Source organism: Siphateles boraxobius, unplaced genomic scaffold (assembly GCF_051911475.1).
Source record: "Siphateles boraxobius isolate OS27281-9 unplaced genomic scaffold, OSU_SipBor_1 22, whole genome shotgun sequence".
In the NCBI taxonomy this organism is placed as follows: domain Eukaryota; kingdom Metazoa; phylum Chordata; class Actinopteri; order Cypriniformes; family Leuciscidae; genus Siphateles; species Siphateles boraxobius.
In genome coordinates this window covers 12,829,939-12,851,355 of record NW_027508833.1, presented here as the reverse complement: position 1 = coordinate 12,851,355, position 21,417 = coordinate 12,829,939, and the positions used below count along the sequence as shown (strand labels likewise).

At 37.4% G+C, this 21,417-nt stretch overlaps 1 protein-coding gene across 2 annotated transcripts in view; it reads left to right on the top strand.

Moving 5' to 3' along the window:
* orc3 (origin recognition complex, subunit 3) overlaps nt 1–21,417 on the top strand; it is a 70,147-nt gene that overhangs the window by 7,325 nt on the left and 41,405 nt on the right. For both annotated transcript variants that reach the window (XM_077238675.1, XM_077238676.1), the window contains exons 10-11: nt 19,916–20,049; nt 20,124–20,187. In XM_077238675.1, the coding sequence (XP_077094790.1) occupies nt 19,916–20,049; nt 20,124–20,187 (198 nt within the window). The remainder of the gene's footprint in view (nt 1–19,915; nt 20,050–20,123; nt 20,188–21,417) is intronic.

The window sequence follows — 21,417 nt, the reverse complement described above, 5'->3', positions numbered from 1 at the left end:
AGAGTAAAACCAAATAAATATCCGTTCTTGCCTTTCATTTCAGATTCAAAGTCCGCATTTAGAGCTTGTTCACATATCGCGTCTTTCGCGTCTCAAGTTTATTCAAATGTAGGCTTTTGAAATAATTTTTTCAAAGTTGAGATGAGAACATCTCAGCTTTTAAGAATGCCGCAAGCGCGCCGCAGGTCATGTGACAAAAACAGCCGGACAGCTGATCATAGCTGTACGGGGTGGCTTTTTATTTCTCATCTCTATAAATATATCTAACGGGTATCGGATATCGGTAGTAGTAAAGCTAATGAAAGGGCTAGAAATCAATTAATCCTTTGCTTACTTTATCGTCATCATGGAGAGCACAGTTCATGGTTGCATAGCAACAACAGACGCCACGGGAGCGCACGCGCTTGTGGAAAGGAGGAGACTTTCCTCGCGTTTTAGACACGATATGTTAACGTATGCTTACGGAGTTGGCCAATTGCGATATTTTTGTCATCCTTGATTAAATACTTCCACACATCTAATGTGTGGTGTCTGTTAGTGACGTTCGCCATTCTGAATTCATTTATGGTTGATGGCATGCACGCTCGAGTAGTCGATTGTTTCCGACAGCGATGACTAGTGGTTGAAGTAGTCGATCTCTCGACTACTCGACTAGTCTGTGCAACCCCTATGGTAGCCTAAGGCCGTGTGTCCACCAAAGCGTTTTTAGCCAGCTGAAAACGCTAGACGCTCTGCTGGAAACGCCTGTCTGTGGGCGCTTGAAAGTGTTTTGGCAGCGCTGCGATTTTTCAGTTGAGACGATCCGTTGCTATGATACAGAATATCCGCAGCACAGTTTACTTGTAACTGATTTCGTAGATAATGTTTCATACTAAAAAAATATTTTTCATCCATTTTGTTCGGTTAGTTCTGCTGTTTGACGTCGTTGTACATAAAGAATGTTGTGACAGTTGGTTGGTATGGTATTTTTCCCGGCCCTCCTCCACTGTGATTGGACGGCTGGGTAAAAAGTGACAGTGATGAGCGCTGCGTTTTACCCATAGACTGTAAAAAAATATGGACGTGGTGTGCCCAAAAAATGGGCAAAGAGGCGGGACGTGGGTGGAGCTGAGGTGCTAATGCTAAGCTACTGGCCTTGCGCTGAAGTGACAGCTAAATTTAGAAGTAAAGCCAATAGTTAAACTTCATGTTTTTGCCCTTCGAAACACTATAATAATTAAAAGACGTAACTAAAAGTGAGACTATGTGTATCGTGATGCATTATTATTCTACTAGTTAAAAATGTATTATCATGCAGTAACTTACAATATTGCTCTGAGCTTTGTCATGTGACAGTGATTCATGCGCATACATGTCAGTCAGCGCGGCATCGCACGTCAAGTTCGTAAAGAGCTTTATTCTGTTCAGTCGATTTTAAAATCTGATTTTGGCCGCCTCTCAATTCCTCAAATGGGTTAAACCAAAAATATTACCTCAGAAGTTCAAGTAAATGCACTAGAAATCCGCGCTCATTCAAGGGTGTGCATCTATTGCATGGACGGAGAGAAAGCACTGACACCTGCAGGATTTCATCTCACGGTACTTTTCATTTAACACTTAAAAGTTAAATAAGCATATCTGTTCCGTGAGAGCAACGGTACCGCATAACGAGTGTAGCCTGTATACTCCAAAAAGCATCGAAACTGTCAGACATCGTTTAGTGCATTCAAGGAAAACAACTGGAAATACAGCGCTGGTTGTTCTCTCCATACTCGACAATGCCGGAATCCAACGGTGTGGGCATAGGTATAATGCGTGTATTAAATTGTATGGAATAATCCCAAAAAAAGCACAAAAGCTACAGAGATGGCAAGTAAAGCAGCTGCTGGAATTAGCTGAGGGTGATGTTAACAGATAGATAAACGTCGGCTAGCAGTTACAGCAGCCTCAATCCACCAGTCACTCAAGTGGCCACGCCCTTAATTATGCAGAACTTTAATGCTTAATATCATTTTGAGAGTTGTAAAAAAAATCACCCCCCTCACAGTTGTCATGAAGTGCAAAATTAGCTATAAAGACCAAAACCACTTTTTGCTCCAGGCTGTAAACATATTTTTTTCTGCTGTAAAGTTGGGGATTTTAACATGGGGGAGATACAGATTTGACTCACTTTTGCAGCCTGCCTCAAGCGGCCAGTCGATGAATTGCAGTTTTACACGCTCAGCGCCTCGTTATGCTCATGGCGTTTAAAAAACGCGGCGCTCCCATTGAAAACAATTGGAAAAATACGGCAGCTGCGTGAAAAAACGCTTTGGTCGACACACGGCCTAATAGTAAAAATGCTGCCGCTTGTCCTAAAAGGGATAGTTCACCGAAAAATTTAAATTCTGTCATTATTTACTCACTCTAATCTTGTTCCAAACCTGTATTAATTTCTTTCTTGTGCTGAACACAAAAGAAGATATTTTTGAAGAATGTGGTTAACCAAACAGTTGCTGGTCCCCATTGACTTCCATAGGAGAAAAAACTTTACACTGGGGACCTGCAACTGTTTGGTTACCCACATTCTTCAAAATAACTTTTTTTTTCAACAGAAGAAAGAAACTTATTCGGGTTTAAAAGAACTTGAGATAGTAAATTATGAAAAAACATTTTTGGGTGGGGAACTTTCCCTTTAATGTTAATAAAACAACAAAACACAAAGAGAAAATCACTTACTGACTGAGGACTTTAATAGTAGCTTTAATAAGAATCAATGTATAATTTATACTGTGAAGTCTATGTAGTGTTTTAATTTAAGATTTGTTAATGTAATTACTTTCTTCAATGCTACTGCTAAATACACCTAGTGTGCCTGAAAAAGTAAAGCACTGTTTATTAGAGACTCACCGATTGATCGGCTGGTGACCGGAATTGGCCGATTTTCACGTGATCGAGCAGGAGTGTCGCGTGAGCAGCAGTGAAGCGGGGGTTTCGGCTCACGCCCGTTTCACACATACTCCGCAATGCCATAGAGAGAAAAAGTTGCGACACACTTTGGTGTCGCCGGTATGGCTGTCACGTGGTTTCATGTAAGCCCCAATATAGTTCAAAAAAATATGCTGGCTGTCATGTTCTTACATGGGACAGACAGCAGCGATTACATTATTGAACGGTAAATATAAAATAAAACACACACCCAAGTACTTTTACAGCTGTTACTGCATTATTGCATTTAGTTAATGTCAGTTTTGCATTTGGAGAGGCAGGGTGACAACGAAATACTGTATATTACTTAGATAAGTTTTAGGGTTTTTTTGGAGGGAAAAGCTTAGTGTTCATGTTCGCATGGGTAGTAGCACTGGCTTTAGCGGCTCATCTGATGATGGACGTCTCATGATATTTATTTTAGCACAACTGGGCTGTATTAGGCTATTGATCCGTGATATTGCTTATAAATTCCGATTCAACCATTAGCCTACCTTCGTGATCACGCAGAGGTCTGCAGTGGCGGTCCGTTCAGAATTCCAACCAACATAAAATATAAATAATTACGCTGTGCATGTACAAATGAATGATTTAGGAGGGAAATGGACTGCTCCCATAACGTAGAAAGCAACGACTATATTTGCAGCAATGTTGTAACCGGAGAGATAGTTAATGAGTGAATTAACTATGTTCCTAAATACGTAGCTAAATAACTGTTAACGGGATTAATTTCAGTATGGCTAATGTACCCCTTCATCCTACCCTAATCATAAACTAAACCATTCATCAGAAAACACACACAAATACATGTATACGATGTACTGTGTACAGTACACATGTATATATATTTCAATCACACATTACTAACCCTAACCCATACACATAATATATTAATTGTGTGTGTATGTATATATATATATATATATATATGAATGCATGTGTATTTATGTAAGCCTATATGTATTACACAAACACATATTTCGACAAATATGCATATATACACACATAACCCTAACCCATTTAAATAAATACATTTTGTGTGTGTGTATGTATATATAATATTTTATATATATATATATATATATATATATATATATATTAAAAAAAATATTATTATTAATAATATTATATATACAGGTTACCGTAAGTTAGCTAACGTTAGTGTCACGTAAGCTATAGCTGCAATTAACCTATTATCTTCCAATAAACATTAACTTAAACTGGCTACATAAAACATAACTACTGACAAGATTCACGAGAGGTCGGCTAATGTGTTTAAAAGTAAAAAAAAAAGTAATTTCATTAATTTACCAGCGAGCGTACTTCGGAAACACTGAAAATGAATTGGGTTCAATGCTGGAACTATCAGTGTTTGGAACTATTGGCTGCTCCACGACACGCGTTACTTCCGCATTACAAAGTTTCTATGGCGTCTATGGCGGTATCGCAACTCTTTCTCTCTATGGCACTGATATCTCGTATGCGGTGCGTGTTGCGGTGCGTATACGGTACAGGAGCAGCATGCGCTATAGTGCTTTCACATATGCTGCGTTTGCAGTGCGCTACTGATCCGCAGTTTCTGTCCATCAGCCTATCACGTGATTGCCTGCTGTGATGCAAGTGTTCCCCCAACCCCCTCCCCAAGATATATATATCATATATTTTTTGAGGGGAAAAAAATCATATATGATGGCATTTTGCAACTTTTTGGACTATAATCATGCTTTTTTCTTTTTCTTGACCCTGTAATTTAGTAACTGTAGAACACATTAACTGTAATTATGCGTATATGATGAAATTAATACAGTTTCTTGTCAATCTATGTCTATTTTAATGTGAACAATGCGCTGCCATTTTAATTTACCTGGAACGGATCGCCGGACCACACCCGCATGCAGTGTGAAAGCCCTTACCTATTAACATGGGTACGTAAAAAAATACGCACCGCATACACACTGCAAACGGAGTATGTGTGAAACGGGCGTCAGAGTCAGAGATTTTTGCTGCACTGCTCACGCTCAATTAAAGTGAAAAGTTCCAGTTTTGTTTCATCGCTCCACAGAACAGAATCCCTAAACTTCTGTGGCTTATTGATATGATTTTGAGGACTTTTCTTGTGCTTTTGGGTCAATAGTGGAGTACAAATTGGAGTTCTGGCATGGAAACCGCAAGCGTAAGCAACGAGTATTTTTTTCGGAGTGTATACAATGAGTGTTAATCAATGAGCATTCACACCGGGAGCAGGAGCTTACCGTGCAGAGCACACTTTTGATGGACAAAATAAATATGATTTCACACAACAAATGTCCAAAATGAACAGAATTTGGGTGTTTTAACAAGAACTGGAGTAGGCTATGTCAGAAAAGAAAATTAATTTTCTTTTTGAAAATGAACACATTTTTTTGTTGGATATTGAATGTGAAAAGGAGGAAATGGTTCTTCCAAAACACTGCACTTTAGATGTGTGAATTTCCCACACCAGGAGTAATTTATATAGTTCTATTTTATAGCGATACTGTTACTGATTACTGTTTAAGAAATGTTCTATGCAAAATGTAAAATGTTCTACTAAAGAAAAGAGAGAAAATAAATATTTGTGTGTTCTGTAAAGTGGTTAGAAAAATTGAAATCGTAATCGGCTAAAATCGGTATTGGCAGGTCAAACTCAATGAGAAATCGGAATTGGCCTAGAAAATTGTAATCGGTGCATCTCTACTGTTTATTATTATTAAGTTGTGTAATGTGTATCGTAATGTGTATCTTTGTTCTTATTTTTTAATTACAAAAAAAATAATGACAATGATTTTTATCTTTGCCACTTTGGCCTAAATGTCTGCCATTCTTTTTTCTTTTATATTTTGTTACCCAAGGCTTTGTTTTTAAAATAGGGACATTAGTTTGGCTGTAATGCTCAGTTACTTGCAAAATAGTAAAATCAATTTGAAAAAGAATTGTGATAAAAAATCGTGAATCGTGATTTTCCTGAAAAAATCGTGATATGATATTTTTGCCGTATCGCCCACCCCTATACTCAGCTCTATATTTCTTCACGCCCTGACGAAACCTAACAATTCACAAAATGAACAGAATGCATAGCTGATATAAAAAACTGGATGACTAGTAATTTCCTACTACCTAATTCTGAAAAAACAGAGATTCTAATTATTGGACAAAAAACTTCCTCACGTAATAACCTAGAATACTGTCTAACACTTGATGGGTGCTCTGTCAAGTCTTTGTCGTCGGTTAGGAACCTGAGTGTGCTCTTTGATACCAATCTCTCATTTGAAAGTCACGTGTCTAGAATCTGTAAAACCGCATTTTTCCATCTTAAAAATATATCCAAATTACGTCATATGCTCTCAATGACAAATGCGGAACAGTTAGTTCATGACATCAAGTCTAGATTATTGTAATGCTATTATGGGTGGTTGCCCTGCACGCTTAAAGTACAGCTGGTCCAAAACGCAGCAGCTAGAATTCTTACCAGTACCAGGAAGTATGACCATATTAGCTTCGGTTCTGTCAGCACTGCATTGGCTTCCTATTAAACATCGTATACATTTTAAAATATTGCTGATTACTTACAAAGCACTAAAAGGTTTAGCTCCCCAGTTTTTAGCGAGCTCTTAACGCATTATAGTCCGTCACATCTATTGCGATCTCAAAATTCCTGCCAGTTGATAATACCTAGAATATCAAAATCGACTGCTGGTGGTAGATCCTTTTCCTGTTTAGCACCAAAACTTTGGAACAATCTTTCTAACATTGTCCGGGAAGCAGACACACTCTGTCAGTTCAAATCTAGATTAAAAACATATCTCTTTGACCTAGCATACACATAACACATTATAGAACTCTATAATTCAATGTTAGGCTGCATAGATTAGATCAGCCGGAACTGGGAACACTTCCCATAAATCCTGATGTATTTGTTACATAAGAAGAATGGCGTCCACGCTAATATTAGCCTCTCTGTTTATCCCGAGGTTTACCATCTGATGATGGACTTGCGCCTGGACACGAAGATAACGCAGTCCTGAAGTGTCAACTAGTCTCTCCCCTGTGAAGGCCTCCTTCCCTTCCCTTTACCTCTGTACAGATAAAACACTGTCGGGATAATTCCGTTTCACGTGCCTGCTCGGAAGCGATAAAAAATTCTGTATTATAAATTTTTCAAGGCTTGTACCTTGGAACCTATTTCATGGTTTGCGTTCTCGAGCCACCAGGCACTGTTTTGTGCAAATGAGAGGCCGGACTGCATTAAGGGTTTTCTGTTAGAACGGTGTCGTTTTAGCGGCCCCTAAGTTAATAATTAATGAACGTTGCGACGGAAGTGAAACAATCAAAACTAACTTCAGATAGACAATAACTTTATTCTAGAGCTGCTGTAAAGCCAAAACAATCTCTGTTACTTGAATTTCTTATTATCTCTGTAAAGCTTCTTTGAAACAATCTATATTGTTAAAAGCGCTATATAATTGAAGGTGACTTGACTTGACTTGACAAAGCAGTTTGACGACACCGATGGTGAGCTGAGGGAATGACGGCAGATAAAGGAAAACCACTTTAAATCCTCATAATGAGGTCTAATCATAAATACAGTGCATGTTCACAATAACAGTTTAAAAAAATAAAAAGAATGATTTAAACTGTTTTACATCTGATATACATATTTAGATTAATATGCCATTCTCATTAATGGAGTTAAGCACTTAATGGCACCCCTGGTAAATATGATCAAAAATGGCTGTAAAAAATTAATCTGCATTGTTTATACTTTTTATCTTTCATTCTAAAAATTCTCAAAAATCTAACCTTTCATTGAAGTAAAAGAATTGAAAGTGGGGGGTAAATCACATGAAATAAATGCTTTTCTCCAAAACACGCTAGCCATAATTATTGGCTCCCTGTTATTAAATACTTCTTGCAACCTCCTTTTGCCAAGATAACAGCTCTGAGTTTTCTTCCATAATGCCTGATGAGATTCACAAGAAGATGTTGGTGCTTCTTCTCTTCAGTTCACCCGCTCATTTTCTATAGGGTTCGGTTTAAGGGTTTGGGACGGTCATGGCAGAAGCTTCATTTTTTGCTCAGTTTCCCATTTTTGTGTTGATTTTGATGTTTGGTTGAGACCGTTGTCCTGACGGAAGATCCAACCATGGCCAATTATAAGATTTCTAGCAGAGGCAGTCAGGTTTTGATTTTTTAATATTTTAGAGGTATTTGCTAGAATCCATAATACCATGTATCTGTCCAAGAGCTCCAGGACCTCCAGCAAAAAATAGGTCCACAACATATAAGATCCAGCAGTATATTCAACTGTAGGCATGGGGTACTTTTTATCCCTGTTTGCACCAAACACATCTGGTGGGTTTGCTGCCAAAAAATCGGATCTTAAAAGTTCCAATCGTGTCTGACAACTGAATATGCTGGAGTTTATTTGTGGAGGAGCGATGAGGATCTTTCTTGAAACCCTCCCAAACAACATGTGGTGATGTAGGGGTTGTTTGATTATTATTTTTTAGGCTTTCTGACCCAAAGACTCAAGTAATCTCTGCAATTCTCCACCTGTGATCCTTGAAGAGTCTTTGGCCACTCAAACGTTCCTCCTCACCATTCCTCCTGTACGTGGTTGTTCTTGAAGCACTGACTCCAGCTGCAGTCCACTCTATGTGAATCTCCCCCACATTTTTGAATGGGTTTTGTTTCACAATCCTCTCAAGGGTGTGGGTATTCCTATTGCTTGTACACTTTTTTCTACCACATCTTTTCCTTCCCTTCGCCTCTCTATTAATATGCTTGGACACAGAGCTCGGTGAACAGCCAGCCTCTTTAGCAATGACCTTTTGTGTCTTGCTCTCCTTGTGCAAGATGTCATTGGTCGTCTTTTGGACAGCTGTCAAGTCAGCAGTCTTCCCCATGATTGTGTCAAGTCAGCAGTCTTCCCCATGATTGTGTAGCCTACAGAAATAGACTGAGAGACCATTTAAAGGCCTTTGCAGGTGTTTTGAGTTAGTTAGTTGATTAGAGTGTGGCACCAGGTGTCTTCAATATTGAACTTTTTCACAATATTCTAATTTTCTGAGATATTGATTTTGGGGTTTTCATTAGTTGTCCGTTATAATCATCAAAATTAAAAGGAATGAACACTTGAAATATATCAGTCTGTGTGTAATGAATGAATATAATATCCAAATTTCACTTTTTGAATGAAATTACTGAAATCAACTTTTTGATGATATTCTAATTATATGACCAGCACCTGTAAATATTTGTAGTGGATGCGGTAGGCTTGGGCGGTATCCAAATTTTGATACCGTCAAACCTCCTCGCTATTTCCCGGGGTATACGGTATTACCGTGACTAAATAAAAATTATGACATAAGGCTCAGGCAGCATCACCAAACTGTTGGCTTGTGCCTACACAGTTTAGAAACTGAAAACCCGATCGGGCAAAAAAAAAAAAAAAAAATCAAGGCCAACCCGTGCACCCGTCTGATCCCGGCTGCCGGCATTAAATGTAATTATGAGCCGGAGCCCTACTTAGACTCGACTATTTTTAATACGTGGGCCGTTATAAAATGGTGGCGCCAAATAATTTTTTAACCCAGGTGCTGAGGGGGTGGTAGATATAAATACTATTTCTAATGAGCAAAAATGGGACACTTAATAATATTTAATTATTTTAATTATGACAATTAAAGTATTCATTTTATTAATTAATTTAAATTAAATTAACAAGCAATAAGCAAGAAGTGCATTTGTAAATCCAGTGACACGCGTCCATTGATTTTTATTAATACAACTTTTCTGTCAGTGCTGCAAAGATTAAGTTGACGATCGCCATCACCTAGTGAACGCGCATATATAGAGAGAAATGCAAATCATGGATTACATAATCAGAAGGTATAGGCTAGCCTTTTTCTTTTCGTTTTGAATCGTTTCGTTTAAAGAAATTGACGATTGATATCTCCGTAGTGAACCCGCCTATAGAGAGAAATCATGGATTAATCAGAGAGTATGCTGCCTATATTTCTTTTCCTTTTGAATTGTTTCGTTTAAAGAAATTGACGATTGATATCTCCGTAGTGAACACGCATATAGAGAGAAATGCACATCATGGATTAATCAGAGAGTATGCTGCCTATATTTCTTTTCCTTTTGAATAGTTTCGTTTAAAGAAATTGACGATTGATATCTCCGTAGTGAACGATAGAGAGAAATGCACATCATGGATTACATAATCAGAGAGTAGGCTAGCCTATTTCTTTTCGTTTTGAATAGTTTCGTTTAATGAACTTGATGATCGCCATTTCCGTATGAACGCGCATAGAGAGAAATGCACATCATGGATTAAATAATCAGCGAGTGGCCTATTTCTTTTCGTTTTGAACTGTTTCGTTTAATGAATTTTCAAGCTTTATTTAGATATAGGCCTATCTGTCATGTCTGTGAGAGATACACTGAGTTTCGGTTAATTTATGATAAGATTTCAATGCAAGTGACCGCGGCGCGCCAGCGCACGATCATGTCATGATTATGTTGTCTGCTATATTTGATTCTTATTTATTAAATCCAGGCAATTGGTTGATAAAAAAATTATTAAAATTAAGATACAATTTATACAAAACGAAATTCACTTTAAAGAAAGGCCTTTTACAAAATAAAACTTAATTAAGTGGTCAATGTCTGACTCCCGATGCATCCCATCTTACTCGTGCTGTTCAGTTTTCATTATCAACGTAAAAAAAAATAACATTATAATATTTTAACAAATATAAACTAATGCGCTTATTTAATGAACTCGGGGCAAAATGCATCCTTGCATCAGTGAGTTACAGTAGTGGTTGTTTCGGAGATGCGACATTAGGTTAGAGGTGTTTCCATCTCTCGCGCTCACCTTTTTTCTTGCAACATTTACAAATTGCGTCGTCAGTATTTACCGCCTCTCCATTCTCTCTCTCTCTCTTTCTCCTCCACACTGTCACTTGATGTCAACTACTTAAGCATTTTTAGGCATTGAATAAATGATATTTATATATTATATATAAGTGCGGGTAATGACGGTATTGAAACTGATACCGTTGCTATTTTAAGACCCCGCGGTATACGATATTACCGTAATACCGCCCAACCCTAATTGTCTGAGAAAATATTTACATGCAGATAATGATCAATAATGCACAATAAGGCCTTTTTGTTTTATAAAGACATTAAAAATACCATTTGGCCAGTGGAAAAGATTAAGAAAAACTTTCTCTGAAATGTATTTTATACTATTTGATTTATTTAGTAAAAAACAAGGCAAGGATAGGCTACTAAATGATTTTAAGCAATGTAATGGCACATCCATATCTCATTTTCCTAAAGTCTTGTACCGTTAAACATGGAATCACGTGGATGAATATGCATATGCAATTGAGATGCAGATGAGGATATGCATAGTAAAACTAGGCATTGTAAGCTCCATATATGGTTATTTCGGGGAGAAGACGGGCTGACTGACCACTCTGGCATTTTATATGTAATTTTATTCTTATAATTAATTTTATTTTATATATATATATATATATATATATATATATATATATATATCTCTTTTGGCGTATGCCATTTTTGGCTTTCGGGTGCACGTGCACTTTTAGTAAGGATCCTACGTGCAGTTTTATAGATGAGACCCCTGGTGTCATCTAATTAACCTATATCTGCTGAACATAAAGGCCAAACTGAACGAGACCTGATACGTGTGCGGACAACAGGAACTTCTGAGGAAACATGACAAATGAAAGATGAAAGATATAATGCTAATGTTGTCCATAGTAGGTTTGTCACAATGCCTGTTTTGTCTTACAGTATCCCAGCTAAAGTGTAAATATACTATTACTATTAACACTTATTAATATTATTGTAATTATCAAATTAATATTAGGAACTTCAAACCCCCAAACCATATCGCCATATACTATTCCAAACCTCTCTAAAGTCTACCTGAAGCCATCACAGGAGGTGCTAATGCTGTTTCTTTCACTTTGCTTTATGGCTTTGACAGTGGCTTTATATATAATTATTTAAAAAATGTAATGAAAGGAAGAAATATTTATCACCTGTGTAGCGATTCTTAGCTCAAATAAAGGGAATATAATTTTAATAACTGATCATGGATATGATCATGAATCGCCTACAAATTATAATTTACCCTTAACGGGAATATTTTGCCAACATATCTGTATGGACAACTCAATACATCGGATTATAATCAATTATCCATACAGGGAGGGAAAAATAGATCAATTTTTATATCAATAATCAATCACAACGTGTTATAAGTAAATATTAAATCAATTGTATAGAATAGATCGATTCTCAGGATAACTCTTAATGGAATTAATTTGTTATCGAATAATCTGTTTGTCAAGCAAACCGACTGTACGATCTTTTATTAAATCTCAAGAGGAGTTATCTTCTAACTATACTTCTCATAGACTTTCAAGAAAGACTGTTTCTCTGGCCATGAAAAACAGCTTTCTCGTTCTATAAAAGAAAATACTATTTAAAGTATCAACAATTGGAAAGCTGCAGCTTTGACAGAACATTAAAGGGACTTCGTAATATGAGCAAGAGACAGAGTCAATAAATTAATATAATCTATTTAATAAAGGAAACTACATATACCGGTGACTACATGGAATAAAATGTATATACAACAAAACAAAGCAACAAACAATGAAAGAGAATGAGAGTCAGAGAGTGATAGAAAGAGGGAGAAGATGAGAGAGATCACGAAAGGATCACAGAATGGCAAATTATCTGGACAATTAACCTTTGAGAGACAAGGAATCACAAAATAATGGGCGGATGGCAGGTGAATCATGACCGTCGTTTAGCAGGTGGTTCCTACTTGTCCTCTGCCTTTGGTTCCTCAGGCTGAGGATCCATTTCGATGAGGTTTGACATAATCTCTGTCTTGGTACCTTTTTTCTGCAGGTTCTGTTTGGAGCCTGGAGAAAAAGCATCTCTGTGCTTGGTCATGGATGCACGCATCTCATTGACTCTTTTAAACAGCATGAAGGCTTGGATGACAAGTGAGTTGGACAGAGGAGGGAGTCGGGACAGTGCTTGGAGGGCTGTGTCAATGGAAGTGATGTCAATTAGCTGGGACCCCGCTTCCTCAATCCTCAGTTCCAGTTCTGGATCTAGGGTGAAATTGTAGTTCTTGAAGAAGGATGGGACTTCCAGTTCTGATTGATACTCTTCGCTTGGAAGATGGTACAGTGGCAGGTCATCAAGGTGGAGGATGGCGCCTTCCTGTACTTGAATCCACAGGCTCTGGTTGAGCAAGGTGACACGGGTGGCAGTGTCATGCTGGTCGTAAGTGAGTGTAGCTGTGCGCACAGGAGTGTTAACGAGCCACCTGTTGCCTACCATCTCTGCTCGTGTCTCGGTGACTTGAGTGCGAGGCTTCGGCAGGGCAGTATGTGTCGCTGATCATGGGTTGCAACCCGCAGATTCCGTCAGTGTTGTCTCTGAGGAAGGGTTTGCTAGGGCAGAGATAGGGAATGTCTTTGGTCAAGTTGCACATGTGCAGGTTCGGGGCCAGGTACCGCTGTGTGTCGCTGTCGTGGTGGGCCACCACGTCCAGAGTGCGTATATTGAGGTGAGTGTTACTTTTACAAAACCTGACATTGAGTCTGTAGATTCGGCTTGACTCTATGATGGTAGGTTCAGGAGAAAACCCTCTTCCCTCTGCTCAGGGTCGACGTAGAGTGGGATGGCGGTACCCAGAGAGTAGGCAAGGTGTATTTGTAGAGGGTCAGTTGGCATGGTGATGGCAGAAGCCAGCACGGTTTGCACAAGGCTCAAGGGTATCGGGTACGGTGGAATTCTACCCATGGCTAGGCTGTCAATGGAGGAGACCACCTCCCGCAGCATGTCTGTCATCAGGGCTGTGACCAGCTGAGTTTGAGCAAAGTCATTCTGGAAGACAGTAAACAGCTTTTTCATGGAGTTCACTCTCTGGTTTAGCAGAACGCTGTGAGTGTTGAGAATTACCACAGTTCCCTTCAATGTCTTGCCGATGGTCTGCAGGGATGCACTTTGTGTTGTGAGTTGCTGCTTTAGCTTTGGGATCTCAGTCCGAATTTCAACCACATGCCGCCTCACGTTGGCTAGATTCACTGTGTTGACACTGGACATACCAATGTTAAACAGAGTTCCGACGGCAGCGGCGGCTCAGAGCAAAGCTCCAAGGAACCGTTAGGAGCGGCGGTTGTGTCCACCTAACTCCGCTTGTGTGCAAGTCATTTTCTCAAGTTGGTTGAGCATGTGTTCAACGTGGGCCTCAGCCTGAGTGAGGGAGTCCTCTGTCCATCGGGCACCTGCCCAGCTGTATTGGGCAACAGCGCTGGGGTAGTGTGCTCGGTAGACTTTGCTGGGGTCGAGCCGAACATACACTTTCTGGGTGTGGGTCCTGCAGTTGGTGATCAGGAGTCCCGGTTGTTCCCTCAGGACGATGCCTGATGCTGGACCTGCTGAGATGATGTCCGCAGAGGTGGAAAGAGTAATAAAATATTCTACTCAAGTAAAAGAAGTACTACTTCAATGAAATTTTACTTAAGTACAAGTAAAAGTACCGGTCTAAAAATCTACTCAAGTAAAAGTAAAAAGTAGCTAATTTAAAATTGACTCAGAGTAAAAGTTACTGAGTTACTTTTTTAACAGCGGGGGTGGGGTGGGGGACCCTCCCGTGTAGGGTTGTAATGGTATAAGATTTTCACAGTATGGTAACGTCTCAGAAAATATCACGGTTTACAGTATTAATCAATTGTTAAATAAATAAACTGTATTACTAAATTATAGGTATTATTATTATTATCATCAGTTAAAATGACAGTTAAATTAATGAAAACAGGAATTTTTTTTGGTTGAACAAATGCTTTTATTATAACAAACTTGAAATAATTTGTTTGTTTATTAAAATTTCAATAAAACATGTCTAATCAATTAAATTCGATAATTAATAATGAATTAGATTAACAACTTATTTTTAACATTAATAATTTATTAAAATGTTTAAGAATAATATTGTCCTATGAAATGTATTTTATTCAGAAAATTAATGTTTCTTTTTATTAGGGGTGTAACGATATTCGAACCAAACCGAAGAACCGCGATACAGAACCCACGATTCGAATGGCGATACTCTCATGGCGTACCGAACACGCCCCGCCCTGCAAGCTACCCCGGCCCCGCCCAGCCCGGCTCATTGATTGGACCTGGAATCAGTGTTGCCAAGTCCGCTTATTATAAGCGACTTTGGGCTTGTTTTTCTGTAAAGTCGCTTACAAATATTGGTAGTCGCGGGTCGCGTTTTTTTTTGGGCTTGTTTCTAAAGTGTAGTTGCTTATTTGAGCTTGTTCTCAGCTCGTTGTCAAGTAGATATTTTCTATATGTTATTTAAACGTGGGAGTTTGTCTTGCCTGTTCCCTCTGTCTCTCCCCTTTCCCTATACACAGAGTTTTTTCCCACCCACATCCTGCTTCTAATTGGCTCTGACCCAGATGGCAATGAGTACTAGCCAATCAGGCAGAGCAGGGCAATCGGTTTTTTTTCTGGTTAGGAAAACGTCAGTGAGTGACGTTTAAATGAAAATACGTGCGAGTCGCGACCGTCGCGACTGATGGTGACTGGACTGTAGGAGAGTTTTTATATATAAATTATATTTTAGATATTATAGATATAGATATTATAGTTTAATATTGTTTAACCCTTTAACTGTCACTCCCCCTTTTTTCGCATAGACATGAAAATCCCTATTCAAACTTAAATGGTTGTAATTCAAGAATGCTTTGGAATATAGACCTATGGTTGGTCTTGTTTTAAAGAAGACATTTGCCAGATTAATGTTGAAGTGAAGTATTATGAAATTATGAAAGTGAAACAGAAAAAAAGTTATACAAGTTTGAGTTTATGAAAATGAACAATGTAAAAATATAATTATTTATATTTTATATAAAATATATATATATATTACTAAATATATTTTACTCTAAAACTGCCAGAAAATGTAAGCCAAAAATCTGAAGAAGTTGTGTTCCAAATTTTAGGTTGATATCTCAAAAAATGAGCTTTCAGTAAGATTTTATTTGGCCGCAGTACCAATATTTTTCACTAGATGGACAGCCAAGCTTCATTACAGAAGAAAAATAAACTACCGTGTGCACAGTTTTACAAAACTAGGCACAGTTTACCAATCTGTCCACATGGATGTAAATTGACAATCTGTACCCACAGTTTAAAACTATCTGTCACCACGGATTGTAACAGTAGCGGCAGTGCGGAGTAAACGCGAGTAAACGCGATCATCTCTTCCTCAGTTACAGAATAAACATGAATGGACACCTGAAGGTATGTTGAAAAATACAGTATACTTACTGAAAGGCATCATAACTCGTGTAATCGCTCAATCAGTGTTTCAGCAGCGCAAAGACGTCAATAAAACTGCATAGCTTGTCACTAGCATTATATTTACCTCAGCAGGAAGTGATTAAGTGTCCACAACTTGTTGGTTCCTAGAGAAATTAACTCTTGCACTAAATAAATGCACAATATTATCCTATATATTATATTTTACTTAACCTGTTAATTATATCTTGATTATTTAAAGTATGTTTAAAATATCTTTAATGAAAATGACAGCAACTGTGTAAATTATTATATTTCAATAACAAATTAAAGTAAAGTTAATGCAAAAACTGCCTTATGTTCAGTTTACATGTTTTCATACAATGTGTTGGGTGTTGATTATTATATCTAAAAAATAAATAGCATCTAAATTTAGGCTCTGTTGTTAACCTTTAATGTTATAGTAATTTGCGGCTCCCTATACAGCATTAGCAGATTTTTAATTGTAATTGAATTAATTTAAAGACAAAGACACCATTTTTTCATTAAACCACTGTTTACAATTCTTTTTTAGCCTTCTAAACCGAACCGAACCGAGACGTCAAAACCCTGGGAAAACCGAACCGTCAGTTTTGTGTATCGTTACACCCCTACTTTTTATGATTTAATCCAAATATATTATCAAAAAACGGTGGTAATCAAATGTAAATTTAAACTTGTGTCCTTTTATTTTTTGGGGAAGCGCTGCAAAAACAGATTTACTAAATGGAACCATGGACAAAAAAATATATTCCTTTAAATAATGTTCAAATAAAATGTATTATTATTGTTGTTGTTATTATTATTTTGAGGAGTAGGCTACGTTCTATTGTATGCCTACAATAGTAATATATTTCTGTCATAATTTCTCCTAGTAAAACCGAACTTTTATTTTGACGGGTTGTGAAGACCTGTTTCAAAGTGTATTTGACAATGGTTTTTCTCAAATAAAATTATGAAAATGCTCATTAGGCGTTCTCTCAGAGCAGCTCTGGAAATGTTCATGTATTCATATCCTCAAATTGTTTGTGAGACGCTGAAAACACCATGAACGTCACGAGTACTTGAGTATGTAGTAGACAAACGCAGCTCAGCAGAACAAATAGGGTTATATATTTACATGCAGTATTTTTGTGCTTAGCTTAAATATTCACAGACCATGTCGCGATTGGATTTATTGCACAGTTCTACTTTCCATGTATTCATCCATCCATTTTTTTGCATGTTTTACGTGACATCTGCATTAAGTGAATTCCATTTTCATGACTGGATTCCGGGATTCCCTTTGCATCACGTAAATCGGGACATACCTTTATCTGCAGGAGGGATGGTGTCCTATATCCTCTTTTTGCAGCCACTTTGCGTCCACATTTTTTGCAAATTGGATACCTATCCTCGAGGACAACCACGCTTTTTTTCTACTTTTCATACTGGCCATAATTCGCTTGGCGCTTAGCTTTCAGCTTCAGCTGGGTCTGCATCACCTTTTTTGCGCGTTTGTTCTCCCGCCCTTCAATCAATTCAGTAGTTTCCGGAGTGTGTGATTTTTTTTTTTTCCCCCTTGTATTATTATTTTTTACTCAGTAACGGATATGATTTCAAATGTAGCGAAGTACAATACTTCAAAGAAAACGTACTTAAGTAAAAGTAAAAGTACAGATTTTAAAAACTACTTTAAAAAGTAGAAGTACACAAAAAAACTACTCAATTACGTAACGCGAGTAAATGTAATTCGTTACTTTCCACCTCTGGATGTCCGATTGCGGCTGCCCTCTGGTTGGCTGCAGGCAAAGGATGGCGAACTACAGCAGCATCCTGGTAAAGGCAAAAAGGAGGAAAAATTTCAGCAAGTGTCTTCCTTGGTTGGCTAGGACAGTCTTTTCGCTTCGAGGACGCCGGTGCATACACCCAAACATGAAAATTCTGTCAGTATTTACTCACCCTCATGTTGTTCCAACCCCATAAGACCTTTGTTCATCTTCGGAACACGAATTAAGATATTTTTGATGAAATCTGAGAGCTGGATCACTCCTCCATAGGCTTCTTCAGGGATTGAAGCTTGCCAGCCTCTGAAAGTTATTAAAGATAATCGTTAAAATAGTCCAACTGACTACAGTGACTCAATCTTAAGTTTATCAAACGATGAGAATACTTTTTGTGCGCAAAAAATAAATAAAGAACAACTTTATTTCAACTATTCGTTTCCTTCTCTGTGGGCCTCGAGTCAGTTCACTAGTGATATAGCGCAGTTCTTCTGTTGTTGTTCGTCACACGCATCACACACATGACCAGCGTCAGCCTATAGTGAGCCTACGTGTGACGTAGCTCTACGCTATCACACTAAGTTAACTGACTAGAGGCCCAACAAGAAGGAAATGAATAGTTGAAATAAAGTCGTTCTTTTTGGGGTTTTTTGCGCACAAAAAGTATTCTCGTCGCTTGATAAACTTAAGATTGAGCCACTGTAGTCACTTGGACTATTTTAGCGATATCTTTAATAACTTTTCAGGGCTGGCAAGTTTCAATCCCTTAGAAGCCCATGGAGGAGTGATCCAGCTCTCAGATTTCATCAAAAATATCTTAATTCGTGTTCCGAAGATGAACGAAGGTCTTACGAGGTTGGAACAACATGAGGGTGAGTAAATACTGACAGAATTTTCATTTTTGGGTGAACTAACCCTTTAACTGCTAGTTGGTCATATTAGTTCTTAATAAACAGTCTTACCTTAGTGGCTATGTTTATGCACCTGGCCTCAGAATATCACAAATCAATACAAAGTTGACAAATGGCTTAAAATAAATGGGCTAATGTAATTTGAACAAAGCTTTGAGCTTCACTCGTGTAGTAATATTCTTGCAAAACAGCATTCACATACAAAAAAAATTATTTTGGTGTACCACTGCCGGTGGTACTTAAGTGTCAAGTTGACCGGTACAGCCCTACTTTGTTTTTATATTTCACATGCGCAATTTTTAATTGTTGGCTTTTGTACACCTTCTGGTGTAACAAAGTAATTGATTAACAAAAATTACATTGTTACACCATGTTACAACAATGTAATTGATTTAACTTTTTAAAAAGTAACCTGACTCTTCAAATAACGATTGTTATTTGAAGAGCCAGGTTACTTTTTAAAAGGTGATTTGCTCTATTTTGATCCCTTCCATAGACATCTTTGTTTATATCCAAACTATGAACTTTTTATCTTTAAAAAGCTAAAAGTACTTCTGTATTAATCGTAATATTTGTAATGCAGAAATAAAGATGTGTGGTTGAAAATACTCTTTGTGAAGCTACTTTTTATGATCAGCGGCAGCGCAAATGCAGATTTGAATGTTCCGGTGTGATTTTTGTCAAAGGTTTAAAAGACATAGACAAATCTTTTTCGAGTAGAATAATATCGCGTGGGTGTTTGAATCGAGATTACTAACTTTTTAACGATTATTCGTGCAACTCTACAACAGCAACTAAAACGTTATTATTAATGTGAATTTGGACTCAGTAATTGCTCCTTTTGTCTTTCAGTTCTCTATGTTAGAGCACTTTAATGGCCAGCCTCTCAGTTTGCTTTGCTGTCAGAAGAAAGAGGCTTTGCTTTGTGCCAAAACATTGAGCCAAAAAAATGTGGAAAGAATCCGTCATCTACCCTCATTCATGAGGTATACACAATTTTTCACTCCAGTAAATGGCTACCACAACAGTTCTGTAACTACACAACATGTGTCTTTTCTAGGTATGTGGAGACTCAAGAGCCCCAGGAGCAGGTGCAGCTACTTACCAGTGATGAACACGTCAAGGTAACTACTACTAATTATTATTATTATTATTATTATTCCACAATAGTCCATGTATTTGACTGAATTGTCTCCTCTTTATTTCTATTACATGCAGAGTGTAACAAGTTCTGTGTAGTAGTTGTTTTGTGAGTCTGGTTGACAATTTCAACAGTCTATTAAATGATGCACCACAAACCTAAGAAATACAGAATACGTTAACTCATGCCTGGTATAATATAAGTGGGCAAACTTATTGCTGCAACTCCCACCGCTTACTGCTGAAGACTCTGACAAATGACCAAAATTATCTTTTTGCTGTTCCCATAAAATTCATAGGATTTGCATTGGTGGGCAGTATACCGGTTTAAAAGAAAAACTTGAGCGCAATGCTTAATTTGTAAATGAATAATTGCGGGATCAAAAATAGCAATTAAAAGGCGCTGTGACCGACACTCACCATATTACAACTTCAGTTTTCCTGGAACATACAATGACATCATTAAACGGTGATAGCACAACTATACAATAGGGGTGCACGATTTGGGGAAAATGTCATATTGCGATTATTGAGGTCAATATGCGATTGCGATGTAATAAACAAATGGTTTCATGAGTCAACTTGCTTGGTTCTCAAGGAAAATGCACACACAGATTAATGATAATGCTGAAATGTGCATTTCTCAACTCAAACTAACAACAACAACAACTTAAATGCACAGTGTTTTCAAATTAAAAAAATATTTTTTACAAAATTAAATAATGACATCTTTGCATTACTGCAAACTTGTTATTGTCTCAATAGTACAATAGTATAAAATTAATAAAACAATAAATAAGAACAAGTATGCTCATGAAAATAAGATATTTTGAACATTCTGTCCAGACAAATGGGCATTTAAGCAGGATGTGTATTGTGATTATCAAAATATTTGGTAACTAAATAGAATTTTGTTAAGTTTAGTGACAATATGTCACAATGTTTACATGGTACAATGACTGGTTGGCTATTGTTTTTATTATTGCTTGACACAAATTTCACGTTTTCAATTCCAATCTTGTGATTTGATTCCGATTTTGATTTAATATTGATTCATTTGGATAAATATTAGGTACAGAAGATGCTTGTTAATTTTTCTCAAGAAATGTTTTATTTATTTTTATATTTGACAAGAGCCCTGTCAGCTGGTATTATTATTAAAGGTTAAAAATAACAACTCAAATATAAATATAATGTGTTTTTTACTAGGCTAT